Raw genomic sequence first — 21434 nt, 5'->3', positions numbered from 1 at the left:
TAGATTTGGGGGAGTTGGAGCTCTGAAGCGTCTGCTTTCAGCCCTCTCCTGTGGGTGATCTGAGTCTGGTCCACGCTGGGGCTGCCCGGAGAAGGGCTTCCCGGTCTGCAGACCGTCTTTTCCCACAGACGCAGCCTTTCCCCGGAGCCGAGCTCTGAACGGGAGCAGACCCTCCTCAGACAGGAGCGGCTCCTTCATTCCAGTTGATTTACATTGCCTCGTTTCCCCACCCTGTCCCCATGTGTCCAGCATTTAACACCCCCCAGCCTGCCCCGGGACCACGTGGCAGGAAGGGTTCACAGTGAATGGGAGGGGACCCTGGTGCTGATGGACCAGAAACAGGTGTCCTGGCTCCCCGGGCAGGTGCTGCTGTTACATCCCTCTGTCCCCAAGGGCACAACCACTGCCAATTCCGCACCACACCCAGGTCGAGAGCTTTCTGCTATGAAGGTGAGAGCGGGAGAAGGAGATTGAAATGGCACTTCCACTGCGCGGAATACGAATATTCATCCGCGTTTGCTCTAAATTATTCCCGGTTTTGAAATTGGCTGGTGTATCGTAGTATCAACTTGGCAAGTGTGAAGCTGCATTTTTTTTTTTTTTTTTTTTTTCGGTACACGGGCCTCTCACTGCTGTGGCCTCTCCCGTTGCGGAGCACAGGCTCCGGATGCGCAGGCTCAGCGGCCATGGCTCACGGGCCCAGCCGCTCCGCGGCATGTGGGATCCTCCCGGACCGGGGCACGAACCCGCGTCCGCTGCATCGGCAGGCGGACTCTCAACCACTGCGCCACCAGGGAAGCCCTTGAACAGAAGTGCACTGGTTTACACTGATGGATTTTTCTCATATTTTCTTAGAAATTTGTGGAGTTTGTGTTTTTAGAACTCAGCAAACACATTAATATTTTTCTTTTGATCTGAGACCATTGGGCCTTTCTTTTCAAGAAAAATCTCTGACATTGAATCAAAAAGTCAAAAAAAAAAAAAAAAGAAAAAAGGGAGAAGACGGAAAAGAAGAAGAAAAGTCTAGATACCAGTGGTTCTTGGAACTATTTTAAGATTTCTGGAAACAGAATTATAAAGGATATCTGACAGAAACAACTTCCTGGAGATTTCTGAGACCTGGCTTTTTAGTGACCAGTGAGTAAGAAAAGAAACATGGTTACAAAGTGCTTCCTGATACCCGTCGTCCCCTTTCTCATTCGCAGCCCGAGTCTTATGGTCACCGTCCTGCTCGTCATTGCAGAGCGACCCCCTGGCAGCGTTGGGGTCTCTGTGGGTCACAGCGTGGCTGGCATATGAGTGCACAGGGGTCCACAATGTCGAGGAGACAGACCCCTGCCCCTCGACGGGGGTTATTATTAATATCGCGGTTATGGCGAGTTTCCAGAGCCCTTGTTCTCTCCCTGCGAATACCCTGGGCTTTCACTCTGGACACATAGTGACCACTGGCCTAGAAGCGTCAGCGCGCCTTACGGGCCCTCTCTCCCTGCTGGGCTGCTGTGACCAGGCGTTACCTTAGCGCTCTCTGGGCAGGCCTGGCCCTCAGGACCGCGTGACCGTCCTCTTCCCTGTGTGTGACCCAGGCCACCTGCAGGGGGCATCCTGCTGACCGGGGCTCGGTGTGCGCTCCGCTGAGTCCTGCAGGGAGAGAGCTCAGGCTCCCAGCCCCGCATTTCTGGAAATTCCGAGGAAGGCGCAAACCACACACGTGGTCAGCAGGGCTGTCGCCCCTGAAAGCACCGAGGTTTTCAAGCAGAATTTCTGCGAGGCCGGAGGGTGCCTGTCACCTCCGGTCGGTACAGTACCGCGCTCTCTGAAGTGCTCTGTGTACTTCAATTTTATTAAAACACACGATGTAAAACCTAACAGCGGTGGTGCCCGCAGCCCAGCTGCAGTACCTCTGATGTTACTGGTGTGGCCAGGCAGCGGGCTGTGGATCTCCACGTGGGGCAGAGATGGGGTCGGGAGGGCGAGGTCTTGGCCTCTGCACCTCGCAAGCTCCCAGGGGTCGGGGGACCATGGAACCAGCGCTAAGGGGCCAGGCCAAGAGGGCTCCACCTGCCTCTGAAACAGGGCGGTCGGGTCAGAGGAACACGAGGAATTCCTTCCCTCCGAAGAGTCTTCTGATCGTAAACGTGCGCTCCTCCCGAAGCCTTTCCTCAGACTTGGAGAGCCAGGAGGTGGGCTGGAAGCTTCATCACTGGCCGTTTTCCTCAGGCTTACGATGACACTGCCTTTGAAGGAGGCAGAGCACCTGGACGCTCCCACGTAGCGTCACCTGGAGGCTTTGTTAACCCACAGCGGCGCCGAGGGCCAGGGTGCAGCTTGGTTGCTGGAAATCAGTTAACCTGCCATCATTTTCTTCAATGAAACAGGTATTTCCGTGAGAGGAGTCTATGCAGGGCGTGTGGCACGTGTGCATAGGTACACGTGCATGTGTGTGTGTGGACACGCACCCGCGTGTATGGGTGTGTATGTGTGTCTCGTGCATGTACCTATGTACACGTGTGCGCGCGCCCGTGTCTCCTGCCCGGTCCTCTCGGGGGTCTGTGTCCCTGCTTCCTGCTGTTTCTCATCAGCCTCCTTTCGCCCACAGGCAGGCTCGGAAGTGCCCTTTACATGTGTGGCTCCAGGACGTTTTAATCTTGCTGGCGCTTGTCCCTTGCAGAAACCCTACCCCAGTCTTGTTGACCTTAACTCCTTCACGCTGTTCTAACAGGTCTGATGTTAGAAGCGCCCTCATTATAGACTGAAGCAGACACAGAGAGAGGTAGGGCCATTGCTCTCGCGTTCAAGCCAGGGTCAGGAACACAACAGAACTTTTTGAAATGTTTGTGAAAAAAATCTTTTCTCTGTTCGCTTTAGCAACCCTGTATCCTCCAAGGTTAGTTCATCAGAGGAGCTGCGGCAAGCACAACGTGGCCTCAGTCAGTCTGCCCTGTGAAGGTTTGCAGCCAGACTTCACACAAAAGGACCCTGGGATCGTTGCACGGGGCCCGGGGGTGATGCGCTGATGACACTGGCGATTAGTCGTCACAGAGCTGCTTCTGATCAGTTGTCCCTGGATAAATGGTGTAAAAAACGTTGGAATACTTTTATATACTCTTGCAGTCATTTCTACTTTATCTTACTCTTTTTCCTTTAGGACTTGGCCACCCCAATTATGTACCCTGGCTTTTCCTCTTCTAATTTGTTTCTGTCTTGATGCGTTTACAATGATAATACTTACGATGAAAACTCAGTTTCTTTCTCCTCGGCTCTGAGATGCTCCCTCTGGTCAAGGGACGGCTTGGACACTTGCCGTGGCTCTGCCTGAGGTGGGCGGCTGCAGGTGGGTGGGCGGGGAGCCTTCCTTGGAGTCCTGCCGGTCCTTTATCAGAGCACAGCCTTCTGTATCATTTATGCCAAAGAACATTGCAGCACAGAACTCCTCGTTTTCCTGGGAGGCGGCCCTTCAAAATTACGGGTGGGTACAATATTCCAACTTTTGAAACACAGGGTCTGCCTTCATTCGGCGCCAATAAAACTAAAGGCCTGTCACCCTCGGGCTATCGTTTCTGCAGCCACTACTAAGGGAGAGCTGGCTTCCTCGTCAGCTTTGTTTGTTCTGACCCCGGCCTTGTCCGAGCAGCCCCCGTGCTGGCCACGGGGACCCAGCAGTGAGAACTGTGTCCCCAGAGAGTTGATACCACCGTGCTCAAAACCATCACCATGTAGTCGCCCTGCTAGGTCCAGGGTCAGTAGGTCTGTTGACCCGAAAAATACCCAGTGTAGCCTTTCATTGTACATTTCATAATGGGACTCTGAAATAATTCCATATCCGCAAGGATTTCTGCCTCAGTAAGGAGCTTGCTGAGCGGCTCTGTCTCTGGGGTGAGGACTCACACAGGAAGAGTTAAAGGACACGCGATCCACTTTCTTCTGGGTAATGTTTCCATGTCATCCTGTGTGTGATGGACAGAGGACCCCACAAGAAGAGCTCCCGGGCTCAGGGGCGGTCAGGGTCAGGACCGCCTGTAAACATCAGTGCTCCATGACCTTGTTCTGGCTGGGCCTCCTCGGGGCCTTTTAACTCTTCTTCTCCAAAATTCTTCTGCATAAAATGTGCAGCAAATCTGTCTCTTCCAATAATTGCTTAAACCTGTTGTGAGTGATGTTAGCAAAGTAGGAAATGATTTGCTTCCTGTTTAAATGAAAACCATCATTAGAAACAACCACTATAAAACATGGCCGTTTATTTCCAGTTTAGAGCAAGCAGTGCATCTCGATAGTTTCCGTACTAATGTATCTTGACGCATAGACACGTTTTGTGATCCCCTGGAAAAGGAATCTCTTTCACTTTGCAGTTGAGAGAAAACAATTAACAACTAGGTAAATAAGTTGCTTACAAAACTCATTATTACTAAACACAGGGAAGAAATCATTTGTAAAGTCTCTGCTCTTTCAGATAACAAAAACTTTCTAAAAAGTATGATCAAATTTGTATCAAAGCAAAAGTTTTTCTTTGGTCTAGTAAAATGATTGAAGTCCTTGATTAGAAGTAGCTTCATGCTTTGATTTAATTAAAATATTATAATTTTCAGTTAAGCTGGATTTTCCTATGAGGTAAAAATTGATCATACTTTAAAAATTACTATGAACCGAAAAGTTATGTGATACCACTTCATACCCACTAGGATGGCTATCACAATTAAAAATGAAAAACACAGAAAATAATTATTGGTGGAAATGTGGATACATTGGAATGCTTGCCCATTTTGGGGCAGGAATGTAAAATGGTTCATACACAGTGAAAAACAGTTTGGTGTTTTCTCTATAAATTGAACACAGAATTATCGTAGGACCGAGAAATTCCCCTCCAGGTATATATATCCATAAGACTTGAAAACAGAGGTTCAAACAAAAGTTTGTACGTGAGTGCCCGGAACAGCATAACTCATAATCACCAAAAGGTGGAAACAGCCCAAATGTCCATCAGTACTAGAGCAGATACACACGCTGCGGTGTGTCCGTACGATGGACATCCTTCAGCCCTAAGAAGGAATGAAATGCCGGCACAGGTAACGCCGTGGATGGACATTGAAAACACACTGTCACACACTTTGATTCCATTTATATGAAATGTCCAAAATAGGCAAATGCATAGGGACGGAGAGCAGAGTGCTGTTGCCGGGGTGGGGTTGGGGGGGAGGGCGATCGGCTTCCCTGTGGAGATGAGAATGTCCTGGAGCCAGATAGAAGTGGTGGTTACACAACATTTCGGATGCACTGAACACCACTGAATTGTGCACTTTTATGTTGTGTGTAGTGGCCCCAGAGTAAGGGCAAATTGTCGTGCCCACGTTTTGAGGATTTCATTCTCAAACAGTTAAAAGTAAAGTGTCCAGAGTAAAATCTCAACAAGGCCCCTGCACAGTTAAGCACCCGCTTAATTTTTTTTTTTTTTTGCGGTACGCGGGCCTCTTACCGCCGTGGCCTCTCCCGTCGCGGAGCACAGGCTCCGGACGCGCAGGCTCAGCGGCCACGGCTCACGGGCCCAGCCGCTCCGCGGCATGTGGGATCTTCCCGGACCGGGGCACGAACCCGTGTGTCCTGCATCGGCAGGCGGACTCTCAACCGCTGCGCCACCAGGGAAGCCCCCTGCTTAATTTTTAATCTCACCACAGGAAGCGTAAAGAGAGAAAATATAATTAGGGAAGAAATGTATCACCTGTAAATTCAGCTCCAAGACTGTTGAACCTTTCTGTTCCACTTAAAAGTGATGGACAAATTGGAAAAACTGAGAATAATGTAATTCTGAGGCTGTGCTTAATGTTTTGATTTCTATAAAGAAGGGCATTTAATTCAGCCTCCAGAGTGTGTCTGTTAACCACATATGGTTTACAGCGATGTTAAGGGCACAGGGGGGAGCGTTCCAGCCACACAGGATGAGCCGTCCCGGACCTCGGCCGGGGGCCACAGCTCAAGGGGGCGTTAACGACAGTGCGCTGTACACGCAGAAACTTTCTGAAAGGGTCAGCCTCGTGTTAAGTGCCCTAACCACAATAAAATAAAAAACAAAGTAGAAAGAACACTAGGGAGATGTTACTAATTTGGGGCGAACTCCCTAGCGTGTTTCCGTATTTCCGTAGGATGGATGTGGCGGACGCTCTTCGGCCCCTTCTCAGGAGCGAAGGCCCTGCCCCTGACTAACGCTTTCCGGGATCAGGGAGTAACAGGCAGTTGGTGTGAGGCAAAGAGCGCTCCTGCCTAGTAGGCGGCTACAGACTTGCTCTCAGGGATGCTCGACACGGGCCCTGCAGTTCCTGCCGCAAAGTCTTCCTGGTTTCCTGTGGCTGAGTCGTCAGCCACGTGCCAGACGTAAACCCGGAATTGAACGTGCCGTCCGTGTGAGAGGTTTGAGAGCTCTCCCGCCAGTGGCAAATGCGGAGTCTTTTCCAGAAGACTGGAGCCCGGAACGGGGCCCGTAGGTGGTTTGGGAAATGTCTGCGTTTTTGGCGTGTTCCACAATAGTTCAAACGTTAGAAGTAATTTGTAACCCCGTCTGTACCCTCGTGGAGACCTCGCAAGCTGAGAACTCATGTCACTTTTCCTTTTAGATACAGTCAAACCACAGGTTATGCTAAAAAAATGAGGACAGAAGTCCAGCAGAGCAGTGATTTCTCCTCAGCTAAAACACAGGCTACGTTAAAACCACATGTTGCCGAGTGCTGGCAAAAATGCAGATCAAGACGTGAGGCCTGAGCCTGCCTGGACGCGTTCCGCCTGATGCGCAGGCCCATCTTGCTGGAGGCGGCTGCCACGGGGCTTCCACAGAGTCCAAGATGAGGGCTTCCGGCAGCAGAGTCAGTATTCAGACACGGACACTGCAGGACAGGCAGCCCCGAGCCCTGGAGCTCGTGCCCAAATGGCATTTCGTTGTAGCCAAGAGGTTTTACTACCAAGCAGTCAGAAAGTCACCATCTAAAAATGCTGGGCAGTGGACACGTTTGAAGCAGTATCTCAGTGTCCAGAGGGCCTTCCAGATCTAGACAACTTGTAATTTAAATCTGGAAACACTTAAGAAAAATGGGGAAAGCCATTCTTTTCAACTTCTAAAATTCCAAGGAGCTACATCAGATGACGGTCTAAAGAACTAAGACGTGTGCCTGGGGTGCTGCCTGAGGGCGTGAGGCTAGTGGTGGCAGCCCTGGGCACGTGCTTCCCCACGGTGGACGCAGATTCTGCACGGCCTGTGGTCGCGAGAAGAGGGGCCCCTATCGGGGGTTGGCCCACCTGTGTAACTCCTCCTGGGTCCTGAGACAAGCGGCAGGAGTGAACAGGCTCTGGTACCGCTTCAGATGGAGCAGGCTGGCGGCTCCCAGGCCTGCCTTCCCGCCGTCGCAGGCCTCCACGGTGGGTCTTGGTGTCTGTTTCCTCATTCCTGCCATCCAGAGCTGGGTTAGACGGGCCTGACTGTTTCAGTCTTTCCCTTTTCTACTAGTTTACGGTGTCCCGGGGATATCTTCCTAGGGAACAGTATTGTGCTTTGTATCAAATCATCTTGTTGTGGTATTTTCACGTGAACGTGTGGAGACGTGTGCTCAGTGCGAGGACTGATAGAGATATTTGACCCTTTGATCTGATTTACTGTTGGACTTTCCACTTGAGGTGAGAAGCGCAGGAGCCTGGTATCACTCTCACATCCTAAGAAACTCAGATGCAGAGGAAAGAGGCTGCCGGGTGGACAAGGGTGGACCACAGATGGGTCCCACAGATGGGACCACAGACCGGGTCCCCTGGGCCGCAGCCGAGGGCAGGAAGGCACGTAACCCCAGGGTGCCCGCCTGCCCCCCTCCCTCCAGGGCAGTGCCTTTGGGCTCCTAGACCCGGTCCCCACTTGGCGCGTGGCCTGGCCCCTGTGCTCCGACGGACCTCCTAGGATCCGAGAGTCTGTCTGTGACCGGCGGGCTACTGTCCGTCTCGCATTGTCTGGGAAGCAGAGTCCACATTTCGCCACGGGCAAGCCGAGTGGCCTTTCAGAGCCGCGGCTTCTGGGAGAATAGCGTCCCTTCCCGCCGAGGCCCGGCCTCCCCACGGGGATCCTGCTTGCTGGCCGGGCGCCCGCCGGGCAGCCATCCTCCGCGCCGGGCCCCTCTGGCCCCAGCCCCTCGCGCGGGCGGTGCCTCTGCAGTGCATCCCGCGGCCTGACTGCCGCCCTCGCCCTGTGCCTCCCCGCAGACGTGTCCAGGTGCGTGGCCGAGAGGAAGTACACCCAGGAACAAGCCCGGAAGGAGCTGCAGCAGGTGTTCGTCCCCGAGTGCAGCGACGACGGCACCTACAGCCAGGTGTGCAACCCGGGGCGGGGCGGCGGGCCTCTCACGGGGCGGGGGTCTTCCTTCCTATCTCAGAGTGGTTCCTCCCGAGGGGGTCACTGTCACAAACAGGGCGAGTCCTTCCCCGGCGCACGTGCTCCTGTCACGGCCGTGCCGTCCCCCCTCACTGCTGGGAGACGGACCGCACGGCTTCCTCTAGGCCGGCTCACGGCTGAGCCTCCAACTCCGATTCGCTGTTAGTTGCGGAGGAGAACACGCCAAGGTCACATCTGGTTTCTGGGGTCACCTCGTTAGCCAGTGGTGGCGTCTAATCACCCAGTGCTCTATCTGGAGTGTGTCAATATTGTTTTGCCAATACTATGATTTCTTATTAAGGGAAACAAATTCCTGAAATACTACGCTAACTGACATCGCTTTTGGTAGGAAAAAAAAAACCACACACAAGACAGGATCTGCTGTGAGCCATCCAATAATGATGTGAGCTCTGTGTATTTTTACAACAATCATTTGACCTTTGAAAGACTCAGGAAGGAGAGAGAGAGACAGAGAGAAGCTGGAGCCATGGGTGGTGTCCACGCTGGCTGGCTGGCGGTGGTGGGGAGCTGGGGCAGTGAAGGGACATCCCGCTGGCAGCCGGACCGCAGTCTCCTGTCTGTCCTGACTCCTTGGTGCCTGGGTTTCCCTCTTGTTAAGATGTGGGCTCGGGTCCCATCGCAAAGATGAAGGATTAGATACTGAACAGTTACGGGCTGGCGCCCACCGGCCTTCACTATATAACACCTCTGGTCCCTTTTGTCCCTAAGATCCCAGGTTCCAGAGCATCACAGGTTGTTTGCCGGGTGTTCAAACGCAAGGGCTCAGGAAGCACCAGGCCTCCTGGACCTGCGTTGGAATTGAGGCTGGGCTGCAGGTGGTGGAGGGGGCCTCACGGAGGGCGGGCGCCACTCGCACTGACTGCCCCGTCCCATGCCGTCCCTCCTGCAGGTCCAGTGCCACAGCTACACGGGGTACTGCTGGTGCGTCACACCCAACGGGAGACCCATCAGCGGCACCGCCGTGGCCCACAAGACGCCCAGGTGTCCCGGTAGGTCCAACTGAATTTACGAGGTGAAACTGCTACTGACATTATTGGCTGCTTTCTGATCATCTTACAAATGTTTGCTCATAACTGAAAAGAAATTCAGTTTAGGTGGAATTATGAGGAATGTTGGGAATGGATTTGAGTCACTGGACAAAGCCCAAAGTATTATGAAAACTTTTTTTTTTTTTTTTTTTTTTTTTGCGGTACGCGGGCCTCTCACTGCTGTGGCCTCTCCCGTTGCGGGGCACAGGCTCCGGACGTGCAGGCTCAGTGGCCATGGCTCACGGGCCCAGCCGCTCCACGGCATGTGAGATCCTCCCGGACCGGGGCACGAACCTGTGTCCCCTGCATCGGCAGGCGGACTCCCAGCCACTGCTCCACCAGGGAAGCCCGAAAACTTTGTTTTTAAGAGAGCTTAGGAATGGAGGATCTGGGTCTGAACCACAGTAGGTTATGGCAATTCGGGGCTCTTAGTGTTTAGAAATAACCACAGGGACCGTGGTCATCAGCGGAAATGACCAAATGCTTTCATTGGCCGAGAAAAGCAAACATTTCTGCGTTTGTATGTATATATTTGCAAAGAAAAAGTGGCTCATTCGTCACAGATCCCTTTCCAGATGGTTTATTTGTGTTATTTTATTACTCATAAGAGGACCTCATGTACTGAAGGTAATAATATTGGCAGGAGAAGAATCTATAAAATGGTCTGTTTTCCATTAATATTTTACCAAAAATGTTATAAAAGATTCAGATCATTTTTATTTGAAAATGGTCTGCAGCTTGAGTTTTGATTAATTGGTGAGGGAGACCTATCAGACCATTTATGAAGAAATTTCATGACCTTTGTGTCACCATGACTAGATTAAGTTACTAGGGAAGAACATACTGTGACGTAACAATACGAAACACCTTCCTGAGTTTTCATGCAAAATATTGAGACGTGTATTGACAGTTTACTTTTAGACCCCTTTTCTGTTTCAAGAACAGGCATCTTACAATTAGAAATTCTGTTCACGATTCAGACGTTTATACCAGGAGCCAAGGCACAGGTCAGAACTCCTAACTGCCTCAGAACGGTGATGTACGTACCTCATTAGCAGTGACACCAAACCTAATTTCAAGTGACTGGTCATCACTTAAAAGCCAGGGGGTGTGCATAATGTGGCATTAAAATATACTTATTTTTAAAACTCTTTTGTCCTCCAAGATCTAAACATTGCTGTAAATATATTTTTAGTGCGCTTACATTTGCACCTAATAATTCTTTTACAAACTCATGGAGTAAATGAAAGAGAAAAAAATTAGCATAATGAGCTGGCCTCTGTGTGTGTCCCTCACTCTGAAAGTTACTTGCAAATGCTTATTTCAACCAAGTAACAGCATTTTGAGCCTTATTTTACGAAGGAGACAGCAGAGGAGATACCTATTTCCGTGATTTTAGTGACACGTTTTGAGAAATTAAGTAGTGTCTGAAAGAACTTTCTTAGAAAACCATGAGCAAAGTTGGCTGGATTTCTTACAACTTCCCTGTAACACTTCGTTTCTAGAATCAAACCACTGTACAGTTCACTCACATTATTTTTTCCAACCAGGTAGCAGCAGTATTTTGCTGTATAGAAATGCTCCACCTTTTTCACCGCCCATGTGGATTTTTTTGTTTCAAGTGATGGGTTATGGAAGAAAGAGTATCTTCCCCTTTGCTTAGAATCTGGTGTTTATTGCATGGAAAATGCCAGCAGGGGCGGGGAGGGCATGTCTCTGAGGACACTTGTGGTGTGGGCAGGGCAGGCTCCCTCCCAGACCGAGACCGGGCTCCCTGTAGGAGTGCCTCCCTTTTCACCCCCGTGGCTTGCTTTTGCAGCTGGGCCAGAGTTATGGGAAAATTCTGTGAATCCCCAGCTGTATTCATGCTTTTATTCTGCAGCGATATGGGTGGGGGAGAGCAGGTGCCTGTGCTCGGAACATGTGTGGAAACTGTGGCTTGCAGGGGGTTGTTGAGAGAATCTTGGTATTTAAAGGGAGAGTGTTGGGAGGACTGAGTGCATGGCACACACGGTATTTATGATAGACTTTTGTAACACAATGTAACATAACTTCTTCCCAGATATTGACACACCCTCACCAATCTCGTGCAAGAGCGTGGCAATGAGTATCACCTTGGAGAGACTGTGGTTAATAACGTGCATGTCAGCTGGTCAGTTTCCCTCTGCAAACCCCCAGGGGCATCCTCCTCCCTTCCCTGGGACCCTGGCTGACACCTGCTGGGGCTGATACGCTTTGTCTACTCTCTGTAGAGCGGGAATGATTTCCATCTAGTTTATTACAAATGATTAACATCAGCAGTCAGCAGTGGTCTTTGGCCCTGGAGTTTGCACGGAGGTGACCATACAAGCACATCCTATAGAAATTTGAAAATCAGAAAAAGATATTAAAACTTAGCGATAAACAATAACAGTCACTTAGAATGCATGTGTGTGTTTATTATGAACTGGTGCAGACACACGTTGCAACAGCCCCTGGGGAGGGCGGGGGACGTCCACTCACAGCTGATTTCAGTGGAACAGAGCGGGCCCCAGCATCCACGTCCCCCCGCCCACTCCTCCCAGAAAGACCTTCAAAGGGAAGGATTCTTTAATTTCACAGTCATGTGTTTTTCAGCCATTAACGCAAAGCACCACATTCCTGTGGATCAGTAAGAAGAACGGGATAATGAGGCCATCTAGCAGAAAAAGACAAAAGTCTTGAACAGGCAGCATTTTACAAGTGAGGAAATCCTAGGGACCAGTGCACATAGGAAAAGGCGCTTGTGCTCATTGGTAGCAGGGAAATGCAAACCAGCCTCCCAGGGAGACTCCCTGACACCCAGGGGAGGGGCAGCAGCGGTGAACCCCGGGGGGCCCCCGACGTGCCATCCGCTTGCCCCTGAAGACGGGCCCGCTTTGGAGCGGGAAGCGTGTGAGAGAGTGTGCATGGCATACTGGTAGTGATGTGACCAGATCCTGGAAGCCAACGAGCGTCCACTGGTGTCTGAGGGAGAGATCACGTGCTTGCCTGGCCCACGGGTAGGACAGGAACGGCGAGAACACAGAGGAGCTGCTGCAGAGAAACGCGGCTCCAGCGAGTGTGTCTGCGTCAGGGGGCCGGAGCCCGGAACACCGCAGCCCATTTAGAATTCAAAAACCAGACAAAATTCAGCTTCAGCTTCAGACTCTCAGGGCGGCGGTGAGGTGTGGAAGCGGGAGAACTCTGTGATGGGAGAGAGGGCGGGGCCTGGGGGCTCCTCCCCCTGCCGGGACGCTGTTTCCCTGGACCTAGGGTGATAAGTCACTGGGCTGTGCGTCTGTGTTGACGCATGTCGTGTGTGAGTGTGATGTTTCACAGATTCAGAAAGTTAAAGTTGCAAAGCCCATGGAAGGGGTAACACACTGATTTAAATTCTCCCCGAGGTTATAAGTTATCTGACATCCTTTCCCGAGGATTTTGCCAGAGGGAAGGTGCTGGATGTCTAGGAAGCCGCGGAAGGGGAGGTGGGGTCAGGACGGCCCCTTCCCTGCAGGGGAGGGATGGCAGGAAAGAGACTGTAGGAGGGTTTGGGGAAGACCGGTGTCAGGGTCAGCATCTGCCAGGGGATGTGTGGGACGAGCGGGGAGAGCAGGCTGGGAGCCCATGTCAGGGCCGACGGTGGCCGGGCTCACACTCACGGGGCTGTCGTGTGTCAACATCACGCCCCCGAGGTAGACGTGGTCTTACCTTCTATTTACAGGTGAGAGCCTGACCCGAGGCCCCTGTGCATGTAAGTGACGGGGCTGGGATTTAAATCTATGCTTTTGTCTCCATTGCCCACATTTTCTGCCAGATACCATAATGTGACTTCATGGGCCTTGAATTCCTTATTTATAAGAAATAATGAGTTGGAATATGTGTAGCTCCCAGCTCTGAGCTCCATGACCACGGGGCCGTGTTGTCCAGGCCCCAGTGAGGTGCCTGAAGGACAAGGAGCGCCACTCCCCACCCTCTGCAGTGACTCCTCGGTGACCCTGGAGCCCACCACCTGCTTTACTCAGCTTCCACCAAGTCAGCGCACTTCCTGGACCGCTTGCTTGGGGGCTGACAGGTAATCGCACAGATTTTCACAACGAGGGGAGGACCTGCCTTGTCTGTCCTTCCGACCCCGGACTCGGACTCGTGACTCTCAGTGGAGCTCAAGCCTTAGTGGGCAGGGAGCTTCGGGGCAGAAATCAGCCCCTTTGGCCCCTGTTGGCTCCTGCTTCCTGGTGATGGGATCATTCCCGCACGGCGAGGACCCTGAGAACGGGATCAAAGCCGTCCCTTTAGTGAGTGGCAGCGGCCAGGCCCCGTGACGCTCGTCCTCGTGGCTGCTTCACCTTCCCTCCCTAGAAACCCACCCGTCATTTCTCGTTAACAACCATCTCCACGAGCAGCGCTTACCGAACCTTCGCCAGGCCCGGCGCCCACAGCCGGACACACCCGTCGAGGACCTGGGAGTTCCCTGCGGAAGCCGCGGGCTCCCAGAGAGGGGCGACTCACCATCCGGAGAACGCAGGGAGGCGTCTGGAGGAGACAGTTCCCAAAGAAGAGGGGCAGAACTGTCTCCTTCCACTGCTTGGTCTCAAGGGGCCCTGGGTCTGCTCTTCCCCTTACCAAGTCCGGTGGGGGGGTGAGCAGGGGCTGGAAGGGCTTTCCCTCTTCTGGGGAAGCAGCAGCGTGTCGCCCTGAGGCATTATTCAGGACCAAACAGCTGCTCTTTGAGCTAAATCCACTCCCAGCCCTGCCCTGCCTGACAGCAGGTGTTCCTGGAGATTATACCCCCAGCCCTGCTGGTCTAGACCCCGGGTCACTTGCACCAGGGATGCCCAGGAGGGTCTTCCCTCCGTCTTTCTTGCTGCTGAGGGGCCGGGTCCGCAGGTCTCCATCCGGGCACAGCTGATTTATATTTATTCTGCAGGGATTTTCTCTTGTTCTTCTTCCTAAAGATTTGAAGACTGACATTGCTGGGGGCGGGAGGAGAGCTTAAAAACAAAGGACTTTTTTCCGAGGGAGGATTTCTGTAGCTGGCCCATTCTCGATTAATTGGAAAGAGCTTCGGGGTTTTAATCTCATCTCCCTCTGTTACCGTGCACCCCAGCCAAGAGTTTATTCCTGGCGTGAGTACAAAGCAGTCGAAGACATTGTAAGCCGAGCCTACATGCAGGAACTCTTAATATTACGATATCCAAAGAATCTTCATATGTAACTCAGCCTGAGGTATGCGTTTGAAGTAAGCTACAGACCTCGGGTTATAGAAGAGACGAGCGACATCCACAAATGCGGCTTGAGATTCTGCCCGCACCGCCATGCACCCCTCTTTAAACCAAGGCCAGTTGTAAGGACAGCGTTTCCGGGGAAGGAGTGGAAATCTTGTTCAACCGGCCATGGCCACATCAAGTGTTTGAGGAGTTCCTTCTCAAAGCGTAGAATACGATCTACTCTTTGATTTTAATGATGGAAAGCTTTGCAGGAATGAGCAAATCAGTGGTCGTTTCTGGGAGTTTACTCAGCTCACGCATTCTGATGACAGCTTCTTGGACCAACTTCTGAATTGGGGTTTTGGAAGACCTGGTTATAAATGACAGAGAAACTTGGATTAGACTGAATCCCTTTTCTATATGTTATTTAACGTTAATTGAACTATGATCTTTGCATTTTCCTACCATGCCTAAAGTTTTGGCCTCTACCTGAAATGGTGGAACTCCATGTTCGTGTGAATATCCTTACGATTTCTGAAAATTTTCACTTTATAAAGAGAAGCTGTTTTTTCCACCAGTGAATTTCCCTGGTAATAAGTTAAGGGTCCTCCAGAGCTGAGGAACTCGAAAGAAACATCCAGAACAACTGAATTCCCAAATAGTGAAATCAACAACACAGCTGTGCCTCTGAAGTGCCTCTTTATGAGAATTATTCAAACATACATTCAGAGTCGTTTGCTTGATGGGAAAGGTTACAGATCAGAGGCAACATTTTTTTCCCGTCAAAATGGCTTTTTCTTCAGACTTAACAGTTCTCTTCCTGAAAACGATATTTGTTAAAATAAAACATTTGAGTACCTATTGGCGAGGAAATGTGAAAACAAAGAACTGTAACAAGGCAGAGAAAATGCACTGAACGGAGCCCGCGTTTCAGATGGAGGTGAGCCCCGGGGGAGGGGTCGGCTTTGCTGCCAGCCTTCAGTGCAAACTTCTCTAACGAAGTGATTTTTTAGAGAAAAATATGCATTATATTACTGTCTAACACCTACTGTTATGACGATTTTTGAAGTATTGAGGAAATTCATTTTATATCCATGATGAGAAAAAATAGTAATTTGATACAGCCAACACGGGATATGTAAAATTTCTGATAAAAGTTCCACACTGTGGAAATTTCAGAAGGTGTTTAATTGACACTGAAAGATTTTTAAAAATTAAGTCAGATATTCAAGGAAAAGACCACGAGGTGCGGTGATTGTGCTAAACAAGACTTAGAAGCCTGTTTGAGAATCAGCGTTAAGGACCCCTGACGACCCCGTCTGACCAGCACCAGTCAGGAGCCAGATTCTCCCTCGGCCCTTGCCTGGCTGTGGTGCTGGGGCATGTCCGCGCCCAGAGCCACAGCTGTCTGTCTGTCTTTTCCTTTTCAGTTTGGACTTCTTTTGAATTATTTATTTACCTGATGGGCAACATTTTGGTGGTGTTAGTTTTCCTTTCTGGAAAAAAGTACTTTCTGGTGTATAATAGTTGATTTATGTTATAATCTGCTCTATTATTGTACTCCATTATACTTTTAATTTGGTGGCTACTTTATAGCCGCATCTTTCATTACTTTAAAAGGATACTCTATAAACTGTCCTCTTCCACACTTAAGCCATAAATAGCTTTTTTCTCATATTTTCTAATATTTAACAAAACTTCATAGAATAAATTAAAAGGTCTTTTAGAAGTAAATGGTCCCAGAACATATAACTCTATATAAATAACAATGGCTAATCTCTGCCAGAGGTATCCCACATCTCCGCATTAAAAAACAAGTATATGTATTTTCCTTATTTTTTTTAAACAAACAGAACAATTTTTTATGGAACTTTTTTTTTTTTTTTTTTTTTTTTTTTTTGCGGTACGCGGGCATCTCACTGTTGCGGCCTCTCCCGTTGCGGAGCACAGACTCCGCACGCGCAGGCTCAGCGGCCATGGCTCACGGGCCCAGCCGCTCCGCGGCATGTGGGATCTTCCCGGACCGGGGCACGAACCCGTGTGTCCTGCATCGGCAGGCGGACTCTCAACCACTGCGCCACCAGGGAAGCCCTATGGCACCTTTTAAAATGTACAACTGCCATGGTCAAACGTTGGGAAGATTCATGAAACTATTGACTGTGAACGGCCCTGTTGCAAGAATGATAGTGATGTTTGTTTTCTCTGGCCATTGAAATATGTGAACATGCAGACATTAAAGTAAAAAATATAAAACAAAGACATTAAAGTGGACACTGATGGAAAGTAGATCCAGAAATAATCTCTCAATTTTTTAAAGCAAACTTGGTGATTTACTTATTTCTTCTCTTACCGTCTTGAGAAGGGGATTCTCAGATGTGGGACAGTCAGGGTGCTCAGCCCAGAGTGAATGAAGGCTGAACATCCCTTTCATCTGATGCCCATTTAGCCAGGACCCCAGCTATTCAAAGGCAGGATCACTAGGTAAGAAAAAAGACGCAGGGAGAGTAAACCCAAGGTGACACCCCCTGTCCTTCGGGACGGGGCGGGCCTTCTTCCAGCCCATCAATTGTGCAGAGGCTCAGTGCGGGCAGACGAGCCGGTTTTGTTTGGTTCCTGGGCCCACAGGAATATAAAAGTAGGAAAACAGGAGACATCGTGGTGGGTCTGAGGGAGCCGCTGGGGCTTGACAGACAAGACATAGACAAGTTCATAATAACAAAAAGAATACAGTAATAATACTCACTGCAGAGAGCACAGGCCAAGCCCTTTTCCTTAGAGCTCTGGTGCCCAAACCTTGGTCCACAAAGGGCTTGACAACACAGATTCCTACTTCCCACCCCGGAATTTCTGATTCCATGGGTCTGGAGGGAGGCCTGAGGTCTCGCTTTTCTGACAAGTGTCCCAGTGAGGACGCTGCGGCTCCTGGGCAGGGGGGCGACCGAGAGCCCCTGCCTGCAGTGGCCCGTCTCCAGTGTCAGCGCCTGGCCATCCCTGGGCGAGGGACACAGGGCCAGGCTCCGTCTCTCCTCCAAGTGGCCTGAGCAGCCGGCTGGGGTCCTAGCTCGGTCACACCACCTGGACCTCACCTGAGCTGAGTAGGAGCGTCTGGTCCGAGCCCCTTGGGCATCTGGTGGAGGAAGATGCGCTTCGGCAGGTGTGCCTGGATGCTGAGAAGGTGGGTGTGGCTGCAGGGGTCCCCCAGGGGCCGCGGCAGAGCTTCCCCCGGGGCACCCAGGTCTCGGAAGGATGCCCGAGGCCTCCCCGGCACAGGGCTGGGTGGGCAGTCTGGAGGGGACCTGGCCTGAGAGCCCCAGCGTCGGCTCCGGAGAGGCACGCGCCTTTGCGCCTGGGCCGGCCGGCTGTGCCCCAGAGGACGCCCTTGCAGCTCAGGGGGACCACTGCCCGCCCCCTGGGCCATTCACTCCACTGGAGGCAGAGGGACCAGGGGCCCCGGCGCCCGACGCAGATGATCCTGTCTCTGCTGCCCTGTACGTCAGGCTGCCTCACCCCCTGCCCGGCTGGGCCCACCTTCCTGGAGCCCGTCCCCCGGCCTCTGGCCTCGCAGGGCGGCCCAGGGAGGGCCCTGGTCACGGCCTGGTCGCTGGAGTGTGTCCTCAAGGGTTTTGACTGCAGAGGGAAGGCCCTCTCTTGTGTCAGAAGCACTGGGTAGAAAGCTCTGGCTTTGTGGGAGGTTTCTGATGAGGGGGCTGGCGAGGATGGGAGTGAACGACGAAGGTGGCTGAGAAGTGGGCTGAGGCGCCCAAGGTCACGGGGGTGCCTCACTTTACTCGGCCAGCGGGGTCCAGCTGGGGAGGGGCCGGGGCTGCCCTGTGCCGTTCTGAAGGCCGATGGAATGGCCCACGCGGTGCTTGGACTTCCCAGGTTTTCAGCTGCTTCGACCCGAACGCTAACTGAGTTGCATCCGCATCAACCTTGGGAAGTGAGCCGTGGGACGTACCGCCGTACTGACTGACTAACAGTCACCCCAGCGGCTCCCACTGCACACACCGGTTCACCTGTAGGGCCGCCCCCGGCACCGACAGAAGGGCCCTGGGCCTGGGCTGTTTTCAGGAGCTCTGGCTCCAACATGGACTCGGCGCCTGGCCCTCGCATCCCCAGCACGTGTTCCAGTCAGGGCCCGTTTCTGCCTCTGCTCTGCAGTCCCTGGGCCTGTCCACAGCCAGGAGTGCGTAAGCACGTCTGAAGTCAAGCAGTGCCGTCAGGAATGGCCAGGGTCGCCTCAACCTCCAGGTTACGCCCAGGCCCCACGCACTGGTGTCTGCAGAGGCCGAGGTGAGAGGAGAGCCTGCCTGTGTCCTTGCAGACAGAGGATGTGTGTAGAAGGACACAGACACGGTGTTTACAGAGAGACGTCTGGAGCCCGCACGCTGGCTGTGCTCTAAGACTTGCTGTGCTCCTCTCACTGCCGGCCTGTGCTCTTGGCTCCCCTCTGCTCTCCTTTCTGCCTCATAGGTGTCCTCCTTCCAGCCTCCTTGGGGAGGCCAGCCCTGACTGCTCAGACCAAGTTAGTTCCCCTGTGGGCTAAAGGCACAGGCATGGACCCTGGGTCTGCCACTTACTGGCCAAGTGACCTTGGGCTGTTACACCTCTCTCTGGGTCTCAGTCTCCTTATCTGTCTAATGGGTATAATAGTGGCACCTACTTCAGGGCTGCTGCCATCATTAGATGACTTAATGTATGTGCTGTGTGTAGAATGATGGCCAGCACACAGAAGGAACTGTATAGACTCGGTACACAGTTGTAATATGAATTATTTGAATAATTTCTGTTTAATGCCTATCACTCCAAAGTAGATGGAACTTTTTCTTTCTGTATCCCGTGAACATGTTGAATGAATGAATGAATGAATGAAAGCAAGTGGCCACGGAGAGGCCGATGTCACGCAGGTATCCTGCCAGTGGCTGCACATTTTAACCACTTGCTTTTGAGTGGAGACAGCATTGCTCTTTGTTGCAAGCGGCTGTTACCCTCTTGACCTATAAAATATACATACGTGAAGAGACAGGCTACAGGAGGAATAAACAACACGCAAATACCTGAGGGTCCTGAAATATTTTAAGTGAAAATCCATCGTGGCCTCTTACGTGTTGCTTTCTCTGCTGGCTTCTTCCAGCCTGTGAGGGAGGTCCCCACACTGCCATTTTCCGGATGAGGGAACTGGGCTTTGGCCAGGTGAGGGCACCTGCCCAGGGCACAGAGCTGGTAGGTAGTGATGTTCGTTCTGTCACCCACGTTCTGCCCTCTTCGCACAACACACAGTCGCCATGCTTATCCACGTCATCCACACATGGTCCTGACCAGAAAGTACGAGGCAGAGCAGCCAGACAGCTCCCGAGGAAAGCCCGAAGTCCTTTCCCTGGAGGAAGAGCCTAGAAGGGTGGTGAGACCTGGTTTAGGTGCAGAGCTTTGTGGGACCTCTGCTTTCAGAGCCCAGGGTCAACAGACTAGTGACCTAGCTCAAAGGAGCAGGGAGAGAAATGCTTGTCCAGAAGATACGGCAGACTGTAGCCTCTCTGCTTCTACTCCCTTCCTTCCTTCTTCCTCCTTCCTTCCTTCCTTTCTTTCCTTCTTTCCTTCTTTTTTCTTCCTTTCTTTCCTTCTTTTCTTTCTATCTTTTGTTCTTTCTTTCTCCCTTCCTTCCTTCCTTTCTTTCCCTTTTTCTTTCTCTTTCTTCCTTCCTTCCTTTCTTTCCCTTTCTTTCTTTTTCTTTCTCTTTCTTTCTTCCTCCCTCCCTCCCTTCCTTCCTAATTTCTTTCTTTCTCCCTTCTATCCTTCCTTCCTTCCTTCCTTCTTTCCTTCCTTCCTTCCTTCTTTCCTTCCTTCCTTCCTCTCTTCTCACTCTCCCTCTTGTCTCACTCTCTCCCTCTGGCTGAAGCAAAGCCACGTGACATTGTGAATCTGCTCCTGGACCTGAGATTCCAGAAAGGAATAAATCACTGAGCTTGTTTAACTGTGCTCTGAAGGTCCATCAATGTACTTGCTAAGCAAGTGCCTGCCTGCAGTGAGCCGACCTCCTCTGGCTGCACACATTGCAGCCCCTCTGCCCCTTAGTCATTTCTAAAGTACGTCGAGTGCTTGTGAAAAGGGCTCCTCTTAGACCACCAACCCTTCCAGCAAACACTGCACCCTGCTTGGCGCTGTTTGGGCAGCAAGCTGGCGTTGCTGAGTGTAGCTGGATTTGAACCAAGGACTCAGGACGACAGGGCTCATTATTCTTCCCCTTGACTGTAGACAGTCTCCTCACATTGTCTTTCTGTGGTTTCCTCCACCAGAAATGCATACCTTAATTGCTAAAAAAGCCACCCTTTTAAAGTAATGTTTAAATGGGATGAGATCTCACAGATGGAAGGAACTCAAATGTGTCCTTTGAAATAGGAATCTGAGGGGCAGAGTGTGCCTGTCTGAAGGTTCAGCCAACCAGCCCATGGTCTGCAGAGCTGTTTACTGCCATCCACACTCCTATTTCTAGGCTCCCTTTCTGCACTTACATCCTGGAATCTCACCTGCTCCAACCCTTGGGAGTCCTTCAGCGAATTCTTACCTCCAGAAAGACGTAATGAAAGAACAAGAGCGGCGTCGTGGTTCTGGGTTCCTGAATTCTACTTTGCCCAGTGGCACTGCTGTGTGGAAAGTGATGCTTACCTGTCTCCCGAGCCCTCGAGGACAGGGTGCTGGGGGAACCTGGGGCAGGAAGGCATGGAGGGGCTTCTGGTCCAGAGGCAGTTGGATGAGGAAGTACACACCCTGTTGGGATTGCACCACCCCCCCACC

At 51.6% G+C, this 21434-nt stretch overlaps 1 protein-coding gene across 4 annotated transcripts in view; it reads left to right on the top strand.

The window, feature by feature from the left end:
* SMOC2 (SPARC related modular calcium binding 2) overlaps positions 1 to 21434 on the top strand; it is a 155987-nt gene that overhangs the window by 49323 nt on the left and 85230 nt on the right. For all 4 annotated transcript variants that reach the window (XM_032651391.1, XM_032651390.1, XM_032651393.1 and 1 more), the window contains exons 3-4: positions 8221 to 8327; positions 9300 to 9399. In XM_032651391.1, the coding sequence (XP_032507282.1) occupies positions 8221 to 8327; positions 9300 to 9399 (207 nt within the window). The remainder of the gene's footprint in view (positions 1 to 8220; positions 8328 to 9299; positions 9400 to 21434) is intronic.

This window comes from Phocoena sinus, chromosome 12 (assembly GCF_008692025.1).
Source record: "Phocoena sinus isolate mPhoSin1 chromosome 12, mPhoSin1.pri, whole genome shotgun sequence".
Classification (NCBI taxonomy): Eukaryota; Metazoa; Chordata; class Mammalia; order Artiodactyla; family Phocoenidae; genus Phocoena; species Phocoena sinus.
This window is presented reverse-complemented; position numbering and strand designations above follow the sequence as displayed.